General features: G+C 49.7%; 1 protein-coding gene across 1 annotated transcript; it reads right to left on the reverse strand.

Annotated features, from left to right (window-relative positions):
* Positions 1 to 622: 622 nt before the first annotated feature.
* On the reverse strand, positions 623 to 20,679 carry SPINT1 (serine peptidase inhibitor, Kunitz type 1). The gene is made up of 11 exons (XM_075030732.1): positions 20,166 to 20,679; positions 19,518 to 19,990; positions 10,665 to 10,816; positions 9,656 to 9,794; positions 8,374 to 8,544; positions 7,681 to 7,707; positions 6,595 to 6,720; positions 5,609 to 5,659; positions 4,651 to 4,821; positions 3,869 to 3,925; positions 623 to 2,723 (listed from the first exon to the last, which is right to left on the reverse strand). Exons 2-11 carry the CDS (start codon positions 19,945 to 19,947, stop codon positions 2,530 to 2,532), a joined length of 1,518 nt encoding a protein of 505 aa, XP_074886833.1. The 5' UTR covers positions 19,948 to 19,990; positions 20,166 to 20,679; the 3' UTR covers positions 623 to 2,529.
* Between the last annotated feature and the right edge of the window lie 1,176 nt (positions 20,680 to 21,855).

Here is a 21,855-nt window from a genome sequence, read left to right on the forward strand (position 1 = left end):
CCTGGGGTTACCCGTGCCGTGCCGGGACTGGTGACCCCATCAGCGGAGCAGAGCACGGCTCAGCAGAGAGCGGCTCCTGGGGCAGCTCTTCAGGGGATAACATAGACACAAGTAGCTGGAAACGGCAGGATGGGAGAGCTGGTGTAGAGTGGGGGAAGAGAGAGGTGGTAGTGACAGAGCAAACCCCAGAGCCCCGAGCAGAGCGCAGAGGAGAAACCCTTCCCACTGCGGAGCAGCGTTTGGAGGCCAGCGCTGGCGGGTCAGTGACACAGTGACGCCTGGTTCCCATACATATCCATTGCCAATTAGCTAAATTTACATTTAGCTAACTTTACATTGCAGTGCCTGAGCGATCACCAGCCTGGAGACACAGCTAGAGCAACTCCTCTTTGAAGGAGAGTGTCTGCTTCTGATTTCAGACCCAAACCCCAAACCAGTCTGACCAGCTGGAACCCAGTTTCAGGTTACACCCTGCCTTGCTCTCTTGGGTGACTTAGTGGGTAATGATCTCACTCCCAGCACACCTCACACAGTAGTTGCCTCTCCAGGTATCCACACACGTTGCATGCCCGGCTCCCAGCCCTCCCCAAGCCATGGGACCGCTGCTGCTGCTGCAGCAACACCCGAGCGAGCGCTCCCCCCCGAGCTACCGCAGTCTGGGCAGATGAAAGGGTGTGAGATAGCAGGCATGGGAACCGTACCTGCCCCCTCTGCGGGTCATTGCTTCTCAGACACCACTCCCAAGTCAGGTAAGACAAACAATTCCTTTTTATTATCAGAGTGAGCGCACAAAAAAAACAAACAAAAAAAAAAATCAAGATGTTAGGTTTATTGCATAGGCCATGATAGGCTGTGGGAAAAACAAAGAGATGGAAGAAATGATATGAGACAGGTCGTGAAAAGCCATGGAGGAATCTGACCAGCCCCAGGGACACTGAGGCAGATGCCTGTGATGGGGAGAAGCATGCAGTCAGATTGCCAGCAGGCTATGGGCAGTGGTTTCTTCCCTTCCAGCCCCGGCATCGGCCCAACGAGGTAGCTCTCCTGGATCTGCGCTCGAGAAGACCTGAGCCGTGCCCTGAGCCGGGCATGGCTTCACCAGAGCCTTCCAGAGCCACTCTGCCCTCGGCCCTGAAAGGGTCCAAGCGTTTGAACTAAAATCTGTTCACAGATTTTTGCTTCTTACGCACACAAACACGCGCCCATTTCCTCTCTCGTCACAGCAGGAGTTTTCCAAAAGCAGCGGGCACTAGGAGCTGAGGGACCGGTGCCAACCCCAGAGCCGACAAGGCATACCAGGCACTTCAGAAATAGCAGCTTCTGCCCCCAGCAGAAGTCCTCAGCTCCCAGAGGTACAAGCCTGGACAACAGAGATGCAGCGGTACACAACCCCACTGCAAATAGCCTACAGGGGAACACGTGGGATCTCACCGAGGTGGGGATATCACATGCTGCCATGGGGCCAGGGATGAGCTCCGGACCTCCCGGGGCTGGGCTCATCTCGCACCCGGAGGGATTTGGGCCAGCAGGAGTGAGGAAGCCTGGGGACATCAGCCGGCGGTACCCAGCCCGCTCCTGTGCTCTGAGGGATGCCAGGGGCTCGGGTCAGGCTGCGTGCTGGGAGGAGAGTGCAGGAAAATCAAAGCTGCAGCAAAGGTCCAGCTGCGAGGGAGCTGGGTCCTTCCACCCTGCCCTCACCATCAGCAGGAAGAGTAGGGACATTTCCTTTCATTTCATGTGAGAATAAATAGATATTTTGTCAAGGTGTTTGGGGTCAGAGTGAACACTGGAAAAGCAACCCGGGCAACTTACAGAGAGAAAATGGCAGATACATACTGTACACAGGAGACTGCAACATGGCAGCCAGGCAGAAAAAAATCTAGGCGTGCTTTTATGTCAAAAAGCAAACCCTAGTGATTAAAGCAAGTATTTCTGTTTCCTTCCATCTCGGAAACAGGAACTACTGGAGTGTTCCAGAGCTCTCAGAACAGGCCAGACGGTTACGTGAATCACACAGCCCTCAAGAGGAGGACCACGACCAGGAGGACTGCTGGCCTGTAGAGCCACCTTGCAGAGGACTGGGGGGAAGGGAGGAAAATATGAGGTTGGGTGGAAGAAAGTGGCACTGCAAACAAAAAATTTCTGGCTCTGGTGAACTAGCACCTTTCACCACACGAATGCTACACAGATCCAGTCCCAGGGTCCTTCAGTAAGTTGAGTGGAGCTGTGCTCCAGGTCTGAGCAGGAAGAAAGATGTCATTCAGAGTTTTCACTGGATTGTTTGAGGTTAGGAAAGGACAGACATCAGAGAGCAGCAAACTGCTCCCAGATCTTCACTTTCCAGAGCAGCCATTTAGCCAAGACAATCACAAACACTAGTACTGCCAAGTCATGGCTAGATCTTGGCCTCATGCTACAAATGTCTTCAAAGAGAAAGTGTGCTTCAGGCACAGGCCTGTGTCTAAAAACAGAACTCCAGAAGTTTCTGGGAGTGCCCCAGTGCTGGGCTGGAGAGAGAGAGCCCGTGGGTCAGACTGGTTTGGTGGCACTGCTGTAAAAGAGATGCTCAGTGTCCTCTGTGGTGGAGAGGGTTGAGTTGGTAGCGGTGGTCGGCTGACGACGGCGGTTCTTCTTCCTTTTCTTCAGGAAGAAGTAGCCGATGATTGCCAGGACCACCATGATGCAGATCCCGAGGAGCACGGCAATCACCACCTCAAAGGCACCTGCGGGGGATAGGTGAACAGGTTAGGAGGGCTGCTCCACGAGCTCCGGTGCAGCAGGAGCGGTGAGGAAGAAGCGAGCACAAAAGCCGCTGCAGGAGCTGTGCTGGCAAAGAGAAGAGGTGGGCGATAGCCGGCCTGACAGCAGGGTGGTCACTGCACAACTGGCAAAGAAGAAGGAAGGCATAAGGGTATGGCCAGGGTATAGCCAGCCGGTCTCTCCCAAATTAGAGTTCCTATCATTTCCCAGATGCACCACGCCCTCTAAAGGCTATTCGGTGACTTCGGCAGGCTTGGCCATTTGATGCTCCTATGAATATCAAGCCCTTCTGCAACGCTGGCCTTGCTGCACATGTCAACAGGAAGGCCACCAAGGGGTGGTCGCAGAAAGCACCTCCTGGCTGGGATAATGTTGTCGGAGTGAGCTGTGGTGGACAGGCTGGGTTTGTTGGGAAAGAACTCGCAGCAGTGCTGTGAGCGCTTGGTCTTCTACAGCCAACCCATCTCCTGCCATCAATAGTGGAGATGGTCAAACGTGATGCATTTGAGAGCTGGTGTGAATTTGAAGATTAAATCACTCTCTAGAGTTGAAGAACAGAAGAGTATAATTTCAGTTCTCTGCTGAAGAAAGAGGCCTTACAGCTCTGTGGTAAAAGGACACCAACCTTAGTGTGATATTCTTTTAAGAACTTGTAATTCGATAGCTTTGGTGTTCTTTACAGTTGTAGAGAGGGTGTATAGGGTCTTCAGATTTCCCCACAGTCTAGCACCCAACATTATTCACATACCCACTTTAGCCTTCTTTCGTGCAGAAGTTACTGGCCCTTATGTGAACTTGGCCCTTAGGAAGAATTTTATGTGCCATTTTTTGATGTTGAACAGTGGAGCATTCATGCAAGTTAGTGGAAGGAAAATCAGGAGCCTCTGATATGAGCTGCTGAGTCACAGACAAAGGAGAAAGGGGACCACCGAGGCACAGTGCATAGAAGCATCTCTTGGCACTGCTAGCATCCCACAAATCCCACATTGCTCCCTCAGCTTCAAAAGGGGGGTGGGAGAGAAGGCTATTATTTGCAAGAAAAGACAACATCTTTTACAGGACAGGGTAAAAGCAACAAGCAAGATCTGCAGGAAAAACTGTTACTCACTTAAGATAGCAGTTTGGGACTCAAATGATTCCCATCTCCGGCCAATGGCATCTGCTTCTGAAACGGGAGCAGAGGAGGGGGGGAAATTTAACAAAGAAGGCGAGGAACAAGGGATAAGACAGGTTTCTGAGGAGCATATTTCCAGTGCTCTGAAGTGACTGAATGCATACAGCATCCCCCTTGACAGCCGTGGTACTGAACTCTCAGGGCAGGCTGGGAGGCACATTGTAGCTGGGGGTGGCACTTCAGAAAAGCAGCAACAGTTTGCCTCCTAACAGATACAGTTTGGCAGAATTCCTCCCGTTTCAGCTGTTGGCCTCCACAGCAACACATACAAAGCTCTAGAGTGTAAACCTTTCCCTCTTGTTTGTTTAAAACTTCTGCCTAATATGTGTCATTGAGGATTTTCTTAATTTCTCCCCTCCCACTTGGGGAGAACTGGAGCCAAGCTAGAAAGTTAGATTGTCCTTAGAGAGGCCCTACCATATCTCTGGTTAGTTTTGTCACCCTCCTCTGTCCCTTTTTCAACATCAGCACCCAAAATGTTTTCCAGCTGTGAGAAATGACACGCTGCATTGCAGAAAGATGCTGTAGATACACACGGTTCCCTGTGAGCCGTTGGTCACACTAAAGAATGCTGTGAGGCATGGCCAGGGTTTGACGGCAGAGCTGCTTTGACTGAAAGCTCCCAAGTCACCGCCTCTTTGGGACCACAGAATTTAATCTGGAGTTATTTTCATAGTTTGATCAGTAAAACTCCAGCCCTCACTATGTCTGCTTACTTGTGATGCCTGAACATGATTTCATGCAGTCTTCCTCTTCTTCAAAGTTGTTGTCGTTGCCACCACAGCCCCCATAGGTGAAGCGGTCACATTTCTCAGAGAACGGGTTGTAGTACCAGCGGGGGATGCTCTCGGTGCACTGTCCAGTATCAGGCAAGTCCACACAGTGACCTGGCAAAGCAAGGGAGAGGTGCTCTAGCCCAAGCAGTGTGTTCCCAGAGCAGCAACATTTTCTGCTCACAACAGGAGAGCACAAGCACCATGGCAGAGGGAATCCATGGCCAGAGCAGTGGCTCTCGGGTCTCCACTGCCCAGTTGCCAACTGCTCAAATTGGCATTGCCCATAAACCCTACTAGCAAGGAGGAAAAAGGAACATCAGAGCGTGCAGTCGGGCTAGACCTTGGATTCAATCCCCTGCAGAAACGACCTGTCCTCCTCAGGAGGCAGAAGGGAACATGAAGAGCCTGGACACACAGAAACCACAGTTTGGCTTAGGTCTCCTCTCCAAGCGAGCTGCATTTAAGCTGACTTGGGATATACGCTTTTAGCCCAGTGGCAGTGCCACCGTCTACGTTAGTACAAACAAAGCAAAGGCATGGGATCAAGCACAGGCATATGATTACTCGTATTATGCCATTGTTGTGTCCCCCACACTGCTTTGGTTTGCACTATTTCCAAAAAAGTTTTGCAGGGTTTTGTACAGGCCAGGTACTGTGCCCAACAGGCAATATGCATGAAAGCTGCTTGGGTGGAAAAAGTTTAGGCAGGAGAGTGAAAGCCTGCTATAAACAGCTGTCCTCAAGGTCTGAGAACAGGCCCTTGCTCATTTTTAGTACAGGGACTACCCAGATGCTACACCCATTTTTGGAATTATACAGAGAAGCAGTTTTACCATGAAACAACAGACTGAAGAAAAAAACAAAAGCTGGTAGATGCCTAAGTGCTGATGGTACATACCTTGCTTACGTGTGACATTGATTTTCTGCAGTCTATTGAACTCACGAGCATCTGCGAGAGAAACATTTCACGTTAAAACATCTCTCAGCAGTTGAATACAAAAGAATGCCTCTGTCCACGCAGACATGGGCAGACAGGGCTTTCCTGCACATTCCTTTGCTACTACAAGCCAGGAAAAGGGAGATACAATTTGAAGTTCTTAAATATCTCAAAGCTATGAGAGGAACATGGGAAAAATAAAATGTACTAAAGGGAAACTATTCCCAATTTCTGTTCCATAAATACAGAGACAAAACTAAGGAAAACAAAGGCTTCTTGGTTGGTTGGAGGTTTTTTTCATCAAGAAGTATGGGGAAACTGCTATCACTCCAGGTTTTAAGAAGTGTCAGAGAGCACTACTGTAGGATATGAGAGAGGGCAAGAGAGATGAATCGTATGCTTGCAACTTAAAAAGGCAACAGAACACCCACATATAGGAAAGAGATTATGGGAATTCTGTCAGAAGAGGGAGGGAGAGACGGAGGGAGGGAGGGAGGAGGGACTGCAGACTTGGGCTGCTCTCCACTGTGCATTTACATTAGCATAACGTGAGGACGTTAAGGGGACTGTGACCCTGGACAGACTGGGAGAAATGGTTTCGTTTCTCATCTCCCAACTCCAGGAGAGCAGGTAAGGTCATTCAGTGAGAAAAATATTGGAAGGGGAGGGGAGAACAGGCTCTGAAGTCTTACAGACAGGTGCAGAGAAGAGAGTCGAAGAGTATTTAAGAGGCAGAAAACATCCCAGAAAGTCGATCACCTCTTGCAGTCAGCAGAGATAGGGGAGATGGCAAAACCTGCAAATGTAATACTGCGGAAAGAGGTAATGCAGAGTCAGGAGATAAGAACAGAAGGCATCAAAAAGCATTGCGTCAACACCTGTGACTTAAATTGCACTCATCCCTGGGCAGACACTAAGTTGTCTAAGCCAGAATTTGAAGTACTTACATTGTTCACAATACATCTCGTCCGATCCATCAGCACAGTCAAGAGTTTCATCACACTCCAGATAGGCATCAATGCAGCAGCCATCCTTGCACCTGAAGAAGGGGGACTGACAGTTCCCATTGCACACTGCGTCAGAAACAGTTCAGACAGCTCATTAAAATTCATTCTTTCTCCCTGCCACACAGATGCTTTATGAAGGACTTAAAAGCTGCCGATAGGGCTGGCAAACAAGCAACAAGGCAGGTAAGTTAAGGTCTCCCTTCAGTACCACTCTGGACTCAAAAAAAAAAAGAAAAAAAAATCATTTCTTGTTTATAAATGAAACATTGCTCTGGGAACAGCCATGCTTCCTCTCAAAAAAGAAGTACACAGAAGGCGGAAGCAAGAATGAGCTACTCAGGAGGAATATGGAGACATTGCCCAAGCATGGGGGATTAAATTAGGAAAGACAAACTGAAACCTGCGCACCCAGCTGCGAGAGCCAATGGAGAAGAGTGGTTATTCCTGTCTGCTCCAGAGGTGGACCCAAGTGTTGAGTACTGTGCCCGGTTCTGAGCTCCCCAGTGCACAAAAGACATTGGCATACTGGAGTGAATCCAGCAGAGACTCAGCAAGGGGCTGGAGCACAAGACCTGACATGGGTTATAGAGAAGACAGACTCATTTTGGAGGTGCACAGTAATAGAATGAGCAGCAACAGACATGAGTTGTAACAAGGGAAAGTGATTCAATATAAAGGGAAGAAAATTATGATGAGGGTCATCAAACACTGGCACAGGTTGTCCAGAGAAAGTGTAAAATCTCCTTCGTCAGAGGTACCCAAAGCTGGACTGGATGCAGTCCTGAGCAACCCGATGTGACTCAAAGCTGGCCCTGCTTTGAGTAGTGGGTTGGACCAGATGACCTCCAGGGGTAATTCCCAACCTGAATTATCCTATGACATGAAAGTGAAAGGCTTAGGAAAGAAATTAGTCTCCAGTGCCCCACTTTCCCCGCTGACTGAGTGCTAATCAAAAGCCACAGGAATGGACGTGAGACGCTGAGCCTGAGCTCACAGCGGGATTACACAGTGGTACAGGAGGCTCACCTGGCTGTTGTCGCCCACCAACAGAACCTGAGGAGACAAGGGGAAAAATAAAATAAAATTACCACCACATCATTTTGTCAGCTCAAGATCAGCTTTACATTGCCTTCACAGATCACCTAAGAAGTGCATATTTTCTGGAAGCAAGCCCTGTAGGAGTTAGGGAGGGGAAATACAGGTGTCCACCACCCAGAGACCCCAGACAAGCAGTGAGGCACCCACGTGAGTCAAGCCTGGAGAAGCACAGGGGACCTTCACGCCACTAGCTGGACCATTCCCAAATAGTCTTTCTTTTCCAAGTTTTTTGCCTCCTCCTTAAGCTGTGCACTGCAAAGAGCCTGGCAGAGGCTCAGCCCGTTTATCTGAGGCAGCACTAAGTCATTCTCAGCCTTGGCTACAAGGGTGCCAAGGGAGAAGATTAATTTCATTTTGGCAGTGAAGCACTTCTGGCTCCCCCACAGCACAATGCTACCCTCTGAATTTAGGTTTTGGATGTGACATGAAGGTTTGGTGAGGGTTTCTGCAGCCGGAGACACACCAGGGACGCTGACCAGGGGAGCAGGGCTCCAGGGGCTGGGTCAGATATGTTGGTAGTGTACGACTAGGACTCTTCATCTATAAAAAGCTGCAGTACCTGCCCACAGGGTCGTCCCAACCCTATGAGAAAGAGGGGACAGATTTTTGAAGTAGACTCACCCCTAACATTCTTGCAGGCGAGTTTACACTCCTCTTCCCGTAAGTAGTTATTCTTGTTGGGCTTGCAGCCACCAAAAATGAACTCCTCACACTGCTGAAGGGTCGGGTTGTAAAACCAACGTGGAAAAGACCCCCGACACCAACCAACCTTCTTAGGACTCAAACAATGCTCTGTCAACAAAGTTAACATAAAAGGCTCTGGTTAGCTTGCTTTGCCTTCATATAGACAAAGGAGAATATCTTCCAAAGGAAAGTTTGTCAACAGTGTGGACACTAGTCTGAAAGATTCATAAAATCTTGAGTGGCATGGAGAAGGTGAGTAGGGAATCATGGTATATATTTTCTTATATGAAAAGCGGGGTCACAAAATCAAATTAGAAGGTGCCACGTCCATAAAGCAAAAGGAGCTGCTTCTCCACACAGCACATAGTGGAGCTGTGAAACTCCTTGCTTCAGGATGTTGTGGCCCTGCAAAGATTACATGAGGTCAAAAGGGAATTCATCCATGGCTATTAAACACAAAGAAACAATCTTCTGCTTAAAAAAATCTCCCAGCTGCAAATTCCTTGGGGACTAGCCAAGCATAGTAGGAATTTACTGATAGCATGTCATGTTCTTGTACACTTTCCAAAGTATCAACCTCTGGACACTGTTGGATGCAGTATACTGGATTTTGGACAGACTATTAGTGTCACCTGACATGGCTGTTCTTGTATTTTTATGGTACCTGTGGTAGGAGGAGAAATTCCCTGCTTAGCTACTAGTCAACCATTTGTCCTTGCTCCTAATGCACTTGTAGTGCTGAACATTTTGATCATTAAATAAGGCCATTAAAGTAAAACACATAAATAAAGCCAGGGACACTTTGAATGTCATGCAGTTGGCTCCACCTACCCTGCGGCTTAAGGGAATTAGGGCCTTCACAGCAAAACCATGGAGTCAACAAGACCTTTCGGGTTCTCCTCTTACACCCTGAGCTGCATCCTGGGCTTCAGCCACTCTGGCATCACCCAGCACAGGGCAGTGACACACAGAAAGGATGGGGTTATTGCAGGCCACCTCTTCTGCAAGAGGATGCAAAAACCCTAAAATAGACCACTATGAATGCAGAGACCTTCCACCACTGGTCAGGTGCAGGCTTTTACTGGGAAAAGTTGACATATAAATCCGGTCTCTTGGTTGTGCTCTTTTCCCATCTACCCCTCTGAGAAGAGCACCAGTGATGCCAGAGCAGCACCCAGGCCTGGGGACTCCAGCTGGACATCCGTGGGCTCAGGCTCACCTTCAGTCTGCTCAGAATTCAGCACCATGATGGTGATGTTGGTGAAGTCTTGCTGTTGTGCAGTGTCTGTGACAGTAAGCTGGAAGATGTAAGTTCCCGCCTGTAGGTTGGAGATTTCTACCTGATCTTCTTCGTGCTTCTGAGAATGGAAGAGAAAGGCTTATGCAGAAGAAGGTACTTCTAATGAGGGAGTAAGCAAAGCCATGCAAGGCCCATGTTCCTGCATCAGGAAGAAAGGAGCTTGGCTGGAAACCCCCAAGCAGATGTCTGGCATGAAAAATGTCTCAATGCTATACAATTCCCCCAAATTCTTGGGCTGGTACCCAGCTGGAGTAGCAGAGAGAAAGAGTACCACAAGCGTAATTAGATACTTCATACTTTGGGGCATTATGAAGGCATGAGGGAAAATAAAAATCTTGGGAGATGACTGAAATACCAGTAGTTTTTATTTTACTTTTTTAAAAATAAAACCTATTACAAATCGTTTACTTAGTACATAGGGAATAAGCTAGGTGTATTTAAGAAATATACTCTTTCATTTTGAATATGATAAGTACATTTAGTTTTAGAGATGGAGACCAGTGCCTATTTCTTTGCATGTCAAGAGGTTTCTAAAAGAGAGTGAATCATTTTGTCAGAATAGAAAGCTGTGATAGTATTGACACAAACTTTCTCCCTATATTTGCTAACAATATTGGGCCTCCATTTCCATGCTGCCCTCTCAGGTGCTCCCACCGAGGCGGATCAGGTGTTGCTCAGGAAGGTTTGAGATGGCACCCTGCTGCAGGGAGCCCGAGACCTGATGAGGCCAAGAAATGCCACGTGCCAGTAGTGTGCGAGAGGGTGGGGGCAACCATGAGGAGTGCTCCGTAACTTTTGGGAACAGGCTCGTGGGTGGACTTGAGGAGGGAATGAAAAGGGGACCTCTAAGCCAGTGGCTGTGAGAGCCCAACCTAGTGCAGCCCACAGGTAACACTGAGCAAGCTGGTTCCTTCCTGCAGCTCCCTACCTTCATCTCCACGGAGGGGTCGCCGAAGACCTGTTTCCATTCGTAGCTGACTATCCCTTGGTCATCCGTGCTCTCTGTGCCTCTCAGCATCACTGGTTCCCCCGGCTGCACCCTCATGTCCATGCCAGTGCGGGCTATTGGAGGATGGTCATCTGCAGAAGAAATGCAGAACAAGGCTCGGGTAAGAGGCTGAAGGGTCCAGTCCTTGTCTCCCTTACAGGAAGGCAAGGGAGGGCGATTCTTCCAGGCTAAATCAATACAGACTTCAACCACTGAAAGGAAAACACTTTTATATGGCTGTGCTGCTTGCAGCCTGAGCAAGCAACAGGCAATCAATACCGTTATTACTGCCCTCCTGACTAAATTAGTAACTCCACAACCCGCTCTGGCAGTGCCTTTGAGCCAGTTGGCTCCCTGGTCACTTCTGCGCACAGGAACCACCGTCAGAGGGTGTCCCTGTGGCTACAGCCATTGTGCTTCTGACCATCGGACTACATCCTCCCAAAACAGCACAGAGCCATCTCCACCCTTCGCTTAGGGAGATGACCTGATGTGGGTGTTGAAGAATGTGGAACTGACTCTTATCACTCCTACCACCATCTCTAAGCACCGTGTTAGCTTACTTAACCAGAGCTATGCAATGCGGGATTTGGATGGGAAACATCCCTCCTCCACCTCATCTTCCACCCCACTCTCTGACATGCACGCCTTAAAAAAAGCACACAAGTGCCATTCGTGAGATCATTATTTTTATGCCATTCCATGGATTAGCTTACCAGCAGCCTCCACAACCCATGAAACACTTTTCCAGACCGTAAGTGTAAGAGATGAAAACTGATCCCTGCCCGTGCCAAGCAAGAACAGCCTACACAATGACACTATTGAGCCTGACTCATAACTCATTTCGGCCTGAACGTCTCTGCTCGCAGGCTTTTTGCATAGCTCAGCCCATAAAACTCCACCTGGTAGCACCTGTATCAGGTCCAAAACTCAATGTTCAAGTTCAGCCTTAGTTTTTTTGTAAAGGTGTCGATGTTCATTTATAAGCTAGATATAAATCACTCTACCATTACACTGTTACATCAACTGTGACTGAAGAAGAGGATCGGTGCCCAAACCCCTTAGAAAACTACTCCACCAGCTAATTATTTTCACTGTTGTAGACTTGCTCCTAATTTCCTGTTTGAGTGTTTCTGGATTCAGGTCCCAGCTGCTGACTCTTGCTAGAGCCTACTGAAGGGACCTTTAATATGAGTCATGTATACAAACAAGCCTGACATGCAAAACAGGCTACTTTTTAGTTCTTTCATCACTAAATTCAGTAGGATAGAGGGCATTGCAACACATATTCCAGATCAGTTACCACAAATCCACCCAGAATCTTCTATTTTCTAGTATCTTTTACCAAATGAAGACATATTCATTCTATCCTGGTCTTACAAATGCTGCTGCCACCGGAAAGTCACCGGGGAAACAAACCTTCCCTTGTCCACGCATTTGAGGATTGCGCTCAGCCTGTTCTGGCTGCAGAATTGGGGAGGGTACGTGCGTACGAGCCCTCTGAGGTTGCCCCTGCAGCCTGCTCCCCAGCCCTGCAGCGTACCCCCCCTCATCCCCAGGCTGATGGGGCTGCAGTTTTATTGTATGGGAAATGGTCAGCCGCTGCAACTTGTGCAGCTGCGGGGCTTCTGGTTACATTTCTCGCACCGGTCTGCGCGCTCTTTATTCCATCTGTTCATGTACGTATCGCGTGGGAACAATCCGGGATCGAGCTCATGTTGTTGAGCTTGATCCAACCACCAAAATTAGGCAGAGGAGACCCAGGAGGACTGAAAGAGGCCAGGAAGACGACACAAGCGGGGATGCCCACCCTGGCGTCCTCTCGCCCGTGGGTGAGGTACACCTCCCTGCCACTCGTCCTCAGGGCTGCAAGCCAGCGTGATGCCTCCTGTCTCAGTCAGGCCCAAAGACTGCTGAAAGACACCAAGCAGGGCCGAGAGAGGCTGGCACCTCTTGGTTTTGAGCAGGGCCAGCAGAACAACTAAATGGAGCTTTGCTTTATTTTCAAGTGGTCTTGCCCTGAGAACGTTCATTGGTGAAAGCCATGACTCGAACTGGCAACACCTTCCCAACTGAACAGGGGAAAACAGCCCCACAAGCACCTTGTACACAGCACAACAAGCTCTGGAAAGGGGGCACGTTCCTGGCATTCCTGCCAGGCAAATGCCGTGAGCCTGCCAGGGAGAAATGCAGCCTGCTCCCTGCCACCCTCCTGCCAGGGTGAGCCCAGGAGATGGGTGCCATTGCACAAGGGAAAGACCAGTTCTTCAGCAACACAGAGGCTGATCATTAACTCACAACTCCAAATCATATTTTTCCTTGATATTTTAAAGCATGTGCACATTAAAAAAAAAATTAATTGCGGGCCAAACATTTCTCCACAGGTCAATTTAGTTACTTTGGGTTGTGGATTGCACAATGAAGTAAAAGTTCAGTTCTGATCAATGGGTCAGCGACTTCTCCAGATCCCATCTCTGATTAGCCAGTTCCCCGTCCCTCCTCACCTCCAGAAAAATAGTCAGAATATTTGCCTATCTGCAGCGACTGCCAGGGAGGAGCTCCCACTAGAAATGAAGGACTTCATTTTCAAGTCTCTCCCTTTTCTCCTTAGGATGTCTGAAAGCTCAGTGACTGTGGAGTATTTCTGCTACGCTGACTATGTGAAGCCTTCAGTGGGAACGTGGCTGTTCTCCACCTGAGCTTCATAACCAAGCGCTGACTGAGGCACAGTGAGTATCAACAAACTGCTCATAGAAGGAAGATTCTCCATTCAGTTTGTTTTGCTCTGAAAGTCTGTTTGAAAAATGAAAGTTACCTTTGCTATAATGCTCTTTTGACTCTGGAAAGTTTCCGCTGTAAAACTCTGTAATTAACAGGGAGATTAAAGCTTTATGATGCTGTTCTGAGTCGTGCTCTCTACTGTGGAACACATACTCCTGGAGTCACATCATTAAGGGACAACATCCACTTCCATTTATAAAATACGTTGGAAGGTGAAATATCTTTTCTTTATGATCCTGGAGAAAAGTCTGATAGAGTAAATCCAAAACACTTAAAAACACATTTATATGACTCACAGTGTATTCATGCCTCAGTCCCTGTTTTTTGCTTTTTTAAAAATTTCGTCTAGTTTTAAGGCTTATGCAGTCAGTGGTTTGTCTGGTTACTCCTCTAACAATGAGTAAACTTGAACCAAAGTTGATGGGGGACCACCAATCTAAAAGCTATTAAATTCCTACAAGGGCTGCAAAAGCAAGCATCTAAGTGGGGGAAGAGACCCCACTAGGGACCTCGCTCTCCAAACATGCGGGCACCAGTCAAATCCCACAGCAGAAAGCACTTGCAAAGCTCCCGGTTGGGGGATTTCTCTTTTGCAGCTCAGATATCAGCCTTTGCCCTCAGGACACAAATTCACAGAAAACCAGATTTCCTCCATTCCAGTGCTCATGCAGATACACCCTAAGTACTTGAGACTATAAAGCAATGCTTGAAAATACCTCAGAATGATTTGAGGTTGCCACTGGAAAGAGCTGGAAAGCTTTCTCATGGTCACGGAGGGGCTCTTACTGCCCGCCGTTGTCTGCGTTGGCAGGAGCAGATTACAAAGGGGACAAGTGCGGCTTGTGCCAGGGACACTGAGGCACTGCAAAGGGAAGGACCTCGCTGGGGACAAAAGCCACTGGGCAGGCCGGTAGCAGAGACAGGAGCAGAAATGAGGCCACCCAAATTCCAGCGTCCGTGAGACACGCAACCTCAGAGATTTCAAGCGTCAGAAGCCAGCTGAGCCTGCCTGCTGCAAAAGCGGGTGGGCAGGGGCGGGCAGCAGCCTGGTTCTCCCCACAAACCCTAAAGCTTTGCTCTTAACCTTGCTTCAGGGAATTCATTCAAAAATGCACAGCTTTCAGGGAGAGTTCATTCAAATCTCGCCCATCGACACTAGAAAATTTTCCCTAGTAACAGGCAAAGGTAAGGAAGGAAAGCGCTGATGCCACAGTGTTAATTTGCCTGAGGAGGGGGAGAGAGAAGAGAACAAGGCAATGCAACACATTGCCCGGAGAAAGAGAAATACAGGTTCTTTCTGTAGGGATTCATCCTGGCTGGGCAGCAAATGCAGTCATGATAAAGCTGTATAGTTTTTGGAAAACTTATGCAGAGCCAAGCAGCTCTCAGCATTAATTTCTAGAGGTTTCTACAGTGGTTTGTAGGAGGTGCACACAGCAGGTCAACTTAACCTCTCTCAAACAATACAGCACAACTGAAAGGATTATATTTTCAGATTAATGCAATCTGCTGCTGCCCCAGGCTCCTTCCATCCTTCCTCAGGGTGTGGGAAACCAGTCCGATTTGCTTTAGTGGGCAGAGGGAAAGAGTCTCCTGTGCACACTCATGCCATTTTAGTAAAGATCGGCCCCCGTGCACCCTCATGCCATTTTAGTAAAGATCGGTTTTTGACTCCAGTCTCCTTAGATAGCTCCAGAGCCATGACATGAGGTAGCCACGACATGCAGCACTTCAGTAAATTCTGTATCACAAGCAGTAGTTTCACAGCGAGAGGAAGATGTTCATCGCCTGCTCTGAGCGGGGAGCTGTACTGGCTGGTCTCCAACGGCCCTGCCAGTATACATTAGCCTCTGAATCTGTGATGCAGGTACCGAACACGCAATTTCCCCCTCTCCTGGCCTGAGCTGGGTGCTGGAGGACGAGCAGCTGGCTCAGGGCTGAGCAACACCAGCCAAGGGGACCCCAGTGACCAGACCCGTCTCAGCCCCGGATGAGATCCCAGCACCGCTCGTTTTAGTTGCGCTGTGCCCGCAGAATGGAAGCCAGCGCGGGACAAAACGTTTGAAGATGGATGAGCTTCGAACTTGGGGAGCTCTCCTTTTTGAATGCATTACCGAAGTTTTAACCTGCAAATCTGTCTCCACGGTGAGGCAGGAGCGGACCCATCCTGAACCCTGCGGGTTCCCCAGCGCTCCCCGTCTCCCACTCACAAGCCCCACGTTCAACAGGAAGAGTGTGTCACCGAGCATTTCACAACCACCACAAAAGATTCAGTTCAAGAAACGGACAAAGGTTCAGGGAGGTTATTTTCCAGTTTCACACCCAGAACTGGTTTGCCTAGACCAGAATAAGCTCAGGGTAGTTACTTAAACACTGGGCTCCATTATTACCAATAAAGTGCACGGTGAGCCTGCCCCTCCCACGTGAGCCAGGCAGAAAACTCGCACCAAAGTTCAGGCTGGGGAATCATTTAAGAGGATAGTGCCTTTTAACAGTAACATCAGAGACTTCGGGCTGTACGTTAGCTGGAGCAGGCCAGAGACAGAGCCAAGCTGTCATCACGAACTTATAAAGGACTCGGAAGCTCTTGTTCTCCCAAATACTGAAAATATACTCAGATGGTGTGCAGAAGCTAGATGTCAGCTGTTTTCACTGTTGCCTGCGCCCACAGGTTTTTCTGAAGTCATGACACCGTAAGAGCGGCCGCAGCGGGTTAGAGCAAGGGTGCGTCTGTCCTGTGTTCAGTTTGCCAACAGCCTGGCTGTGGATGCCCAAGCAAGAGCAGGAACAGGGCAAGCAGACACAGTGCTTTCCCCGTAATACCCTCCCAGCTTTCAGCTACTTCCATCAGGCTCCGGAAACACTCCAAGATTAAATTTTCCCATTTAGCAGCCCCAGCTGTGCTCCCTCTTTCAAGTGTTACCTAGTCTCTTCCTGAACATATATAAACCTCTTAATTCAAGGGGTCTGCTCCCTCTAGTAGTAGTGTGGGTCTTGCAACGTGTGGCTTTTTTGTTTAATGTCACCCACTGGGATCACTACATATATATTGCACTATTCACTAGAGAAAACATGCTTTTAACCCTCATTATTGCAGAGAATGTCTGAGGATTGCCACATGGGCATACCCTAAAGGCTCCTAGGACACCTGACGGCAACACATAAAGGAAAGGGATGGATGATAAAGCAGCATATAAGCTTCCTGCAGACCTTTAGAGCCAGTCTCAGGGTGTTGACAATAATCTGGGCTCCAGAGCAGCCACAGAGCTTCACATTTTAACAGCGATACAGCACAACAGCAGGAAGACTAGACAGTTTTGTCCCCAGTCCGAAACCTGGGCCAAGATTTTTTTGCCTACAAACATTTGGGAGGAAAACCTGACTGAATGCTGAAAACAGCTTCCTTAACGCTCATTTCACCCGGCCTCTTCAGGCATCCTCAAAAGTCTAGAAGCAAAAATGCTGTAGAGCTTCCTTATGCTGCCAGGTGGACACGCTCGGTGCCCAGAGGCTCCTTCATTTCGCCTCCTGTACCTGCACCCTCGTGCTCTTCCCCTCTCCCCCTCGGTGGCTGCCAGGCACCCACCTTCCAGCCCAGACAGTCCCATTCCTCCTCGCGTGGACCCAATTCTAGCACCACAGCTGGAGGGGCTTTGGGTTTTGGTTTGGATTTTTTTGTCTGGATCTGAGCCAAAAGCGAGATCTGCATTCTTAAGCATCTCAACAGCTGCTGTGGGGAGGAGGGCCCAGCTCATATCGTCTGATTTAGCCCTTGTTATTATTTGCCATTTCTCCAGTAAAATAACTCCTTTTCAGCTCTGGATTCATAAACGGTAAGAGTCCTTCATCTCTTTTCCTGCCAGCCCTCTGATGTCATTCAAGGTGATGCAGAAAGTGTTTGGTATCAGTCAAAGACAAAGCCTCAAAATTCCAGGAGAGGAGGTAAACGTGCTTCCCACCGAAGCACAACATGAACATCTCAGCCTGATCCAAACACGAAGTAGCGAGCTTCCCAGTGTCTGTCGCTACAGCCGGAGACCTGCCCGGCACCCTGCACCCTCCGAGAGTGCCAACACAGGGTGTAGAAGGGACCGAGCCCTTCCTACACCCGCAGCGGTGTCGTGGTGCAAACCCCACGTGAGCGAGGAGGGGCATGCCCGCTTCGGCAAGCAGGGCATCCCTAACAGCATTTCTGGCATGTTTTTCACTTCTCACCGATAAGCCCTCCTGGGTCGTCCCGCTCCACCGCAGCATCTGTGAAAGTAGCATTTAGGGATGGTTTGCAAAGCAGCACCTGTGGCTGGGCTGCTCCAGCTGGGTGCCGTGGATCGGCACACACAGCACTGCTGGTGGCACAGAGAGCTCAGTGACCCAGGGACACTTTCGAGAGACCCGCACACATGCGATGCCAGCCCCTGGGACCAGCCCAGGGAGGAGGGGGTTGCAGTCTCTGGTCCACAGAGGTGAAGGGACTGAATTGCTCACCAGCACACTGCATTTTAATCTAATCTTGTGAAATGAGGATGTGCTGGAGATGATGCATTCCCTTTTCCTCCCACAACAAAGCATGTAGGAGTTCAGGCAGCTGCCAGTATGCCACCTCCAGTCCTGGAGGTGTGGGCTTCGGTTCCTCGCGAACTGCAGTTCCCGTGGAAAGGATTTTGAGCCTGGAATGGAGACGCAGGACAACTACTGCAACAGTGAGATCAAGATTTACCAGAAGGGCCTAAAATGCAGTGGGAAGCAACTAGGAGGGACAGAGGACAGGAGGACCACTTCTGCCACATCACTCTTCAAACCAGCGACACCCCAGGGCTGCTCCAGAGGAGCCCTGCCCTGCTCCGAAACCCCGGTACTGCTATTTAGGATGGACAAAAGCAGTCAGTGTGGGGTTTGGTGCTGTTTCACACCTCCAGCACCTACAAGGCTCACAGGCTGGCACATCCCAGCAGAAGATATAAGACCTATTCAGCTCGTGCCATCGAGCCCAAGCCCATGTGCCCACCTGGATGCTCCCCTTGTCATCTTCACAGATCCTTTCCTTCCCCACCACAGGTAGGCTGGGAGGGGGTGCGAGGAGGATTACCCGTACAGATATCCCCTAACAGCCCTGCCCAGGCACCAACATATAATAAACCGGTTATGGTTGCCAAAGATCCAGCCGGGCTAGAGATATCCCAGCCTCGCTAGGCTTCCTCCAAAACACAGAAGAAGGAGGTAAAAGCAGGAATTGCCGTGTTTTCAGCGTTTCTGAACACACTGCATTTCTTTGCAGGTGGGAGAGCGCGTGGCAAGCAGCCAGCTCCAGATTAGTTTGTTTTCCACCTGGTTTTCTGGGTCCAGGTGCAATCTTTCAGAGCAGGGAACCAGGGATTGGGGAAGAGAGGCCCACCTCCAAAGGGGGAGTTTTCTAATCAGCCTCCCCCAGCTGCTCCCTCTCCCTGCCCCAGCAGCAAGGACCAGCCCCAACAAGCAGAGCGATACTGAGACAGACACCTCACCGTCTGGGCTGCTGCTCACAAGATTCGGGCTGTGGCAAAATGAAAGGTAAGTGGATTGCGTCCTGCCTCCAGCCCCTGAGCAATTAAGAGATTAATGCAGCCCTTTAAAATGCGGTGATGTGTAGATTTTTAAAGGATTTCACTTTCCAACCTCAAAGGCCTGGGGGGAGGGAGAAGAAAAACAATACCTTTTTCTCTGTATTGTAAAGTAGCAAAAACTCAGCCTGCATTTGGTAAACTCTCACTCAACCCCCTTCAAATAAGTTAAAGAACGATTCCATCTCCATTTACTAATAGGTAAACTGAGGCACAGATCTTAAGTGAGTTTATCAAAGTTAGGGAAAACCTTTGTGGCAGAGGCACATATAGAAACCCATACAGATCTTTAACATCGCTTTATCCCAACCATTTGGCAGCACAGCTGCACATATGACTGCTGGAGGAGGTGGCACCAGTGGCCATCAGCGCTCTCCCAGCCCCGGTTTGCACGCATCCATTACGGGCACCTTACCATTAGATTTGTGATCCTGCATTGCCAGGTAGGAATCGTACACGTCCTTCCTCAAGAAGTTGAGAAAGCCGATCTTCCTGGCAAACCTGCAGACGAAAGCCTGCTCGTAGAGGCAGTCGAGGAGAAAGCAGCCCTGGATGTGGTCTTCTTCTGTGCCCGGGACCTGCTCCACGAGAGCCAGGTTGCAAGCGGGGTCCTTACAGCAGGCTCTCATGCAGTCCCTGCTCCGACGGACCATGGGGGACGACAAGAAAGTGGCTCCATTCTGGACGGAGGCGTCTGTATCCAGCACCAAATCTGGCACCCCTGCCGTAAAGTCTTCCAGGCACGTTTCACCGAAGGGTTTTTCCTCCTGTCCTTCACCGAAGTCCACTGCCAGCACCAAGCAGACCCAGAGCACGAGCCATGGACCCGGGCTCTCTCTGGCCATCTCGGCGCCCCGATCTTCACCGCCTTGAGACCTTAATCCTTTCCTAAAGGAAGGGAGAAGACAGATGAAGCTAAGAGGGATGGTGTCCAGGTGCGTGCCACCCTGGGGCGAGCGGGGACCCGCAGAGGCTGCGCTCCAGGTCCCTGCTCCCCCCGGGGTGGCCAATGTGTCCCCCCACCCTGCAACTCCTCCCCAGGCGTGCGCTCTCGGCCCCCCACCTGGGTGGTCGCTGGTGAAACCGATGCTGGGAACAGGCTGTCCCCCTTATTCCGCCCCCCAACCCTGTGCCTTCACCCCTCAGGTGTGTTGCCTTCAGCTGCGTCCCGGCAGAGACAAAGGCACTGAGAGTGCAGGAAGTGAAAACCAATTCCTGAGAGAGGAGGGGAAAAAAAAAAAAAAAATCCAGTCACTCCCCTGCATGCTGAATTGCGTAAAAGGAAGGGGAGGAGAGCTGGGCTGATACCATCTTCCACTCCTCTGGTGAAGGGAGGAAGGCTCCCTCCCCAAAGTTGCCCAGAGCGGTGTTCTGGCTCCTGCAGGTGCAAGGGCACCCACTCCAGACGAGCATCCCACCGGCCGGGTGCTTGCTGCATCCCCACGCTTAGGATGCTTGGAAGGAACCAAAAGCCGGGCAGTACGCGGTCTGCGTCCTCCGGCAGTAGCCCTCACGCTCCGGCGTGGCACGGAGCACCATTAGCCCAGGTCTCGCTAACCCGAACGAGTCAACCTTGCAGCCGCTGCCATCGCTGCTGTCAGGGGTTTCGCGCCCGGTGCCGGCATCTCGAAATCATGGATTCCCTGCTCTTAGGACACAATATTCCTTTTGAGTGAAAGCACTCGGTAGCACACGCGGAGGCTGCCCGCATGGCAGGAGCCCTGCCACCACAGCAGTGAAAACTTTTAGTAATCACCCCCCACTGATGAGCAACATTTCACTACTCTCCTCAATCGTATAGACCAGGCATGGTCCATTTATAATGCCCTCGCCTCGCAGGACGGTGCTGTTTGGGGCCATGGGAACACAAAGGCTGCCTGCCGTAACTTCCATGTATTTTCTCCCTTTCTGCTTCTGCTTGCAGATCCACGATCAAATTCCTCTGTTCAACAGATTCCCCAGTGTCATCCGCCCCCTCTGTCTGTAAACAGTCCTAAAGCCCCTGGGTAAACTGTTCTTATCCCTCTGTCGTAGTCCTTAGGAGAGCAGGGAGTGCTTGCAATTTGTGTGGACATTATTTGTAATGAAATATTGCATCACTTAAAACAACAGCAGCAAATGTGAGATGGTATTGAGTGGTGTATCTTCAAAAAGAGATAGTGGGAAGCAGCTATGACTTGAAGAGCAGCTGGCTTTGTGGTTTTGGGGACTGTTCTGGTCTCCAGTGTTTCAATTCTTGCTGCTTCTTTCTGTACCTCTGATCCAGCCTCATGTATCCTGACGGGATTTATTGAGAGTCCTTAAGATACATGTTTCCCCCTCCTGGCTGTCACAGCCAAACACTATGGGAACATAATGTTGTGGGAATATTATTTTTCAATACCTCACCTGACTTTCTATTGCCTGATGCTGACATTTGTGTATAGTACTGACTTCTGGTTGGAAAAGGGAATTGCTTTGATCTGGCTATGGTAGGGTATAAAAAAAAATATATAGGCAAAGCCTAAACCATGAAAATAGATGGTAAGGCAGTAGGAAACATGCATGTCTGCAGAGCAGAGATGCTTGTTTTCCTTATTGGTGATACAAATCTTTGTCAGAGAAGCATGGATGTCTCCCACTCCACACTCAGACCCATCTCTATACCAGGTCTTTGGGACCTGCCCGCAGACCGTGCCAGTGGTAAAGCTGGCCTGGCTGGCCTCTACATCTTCTAAACACACACAGGACAAATAAAAACCACAGCAAGGTTG

The sequence above is a fragment of the Buteo buteo genome, chromosome 6 (genome assembly GCF_964188355.1).
Source record: "Buteo buteo chromosome 6, bButBut1.hap1.1, whole genome shotgun sequence".
Taxonomy (NCBI): Eukaryota; Metazoa; Chordata; class Aves; order Accipitriformes; family Accipitridae; genus Buteo; species Buteo buteo.

Bases quoted from the DNA above. Each gene is read 5' to 3' on its own strand.
- SPINT1 (XM_075030732.1), bottom strand. From the start codon at position 19,947: ATGGCCAGAGAGAGCCCGGGTCCATGGCTCGTGCTCTGGGTCTGCTTG. The intron at 7,708-8,373 runs GTGAGTCTACTT...TTGTCTCCTCAG, and splicing joins CGCCTGCAAGAATGTTAGGG to GTTCTGTTGGTGGGCGACAA. The intron at 5,660-6,594 runs GTAAGTACTTCA...TTTCTCTCGCAG, and splicing joins CGAGATGTATTGTGAACAAT to ATGCTCGTGAGTTCAATAGA.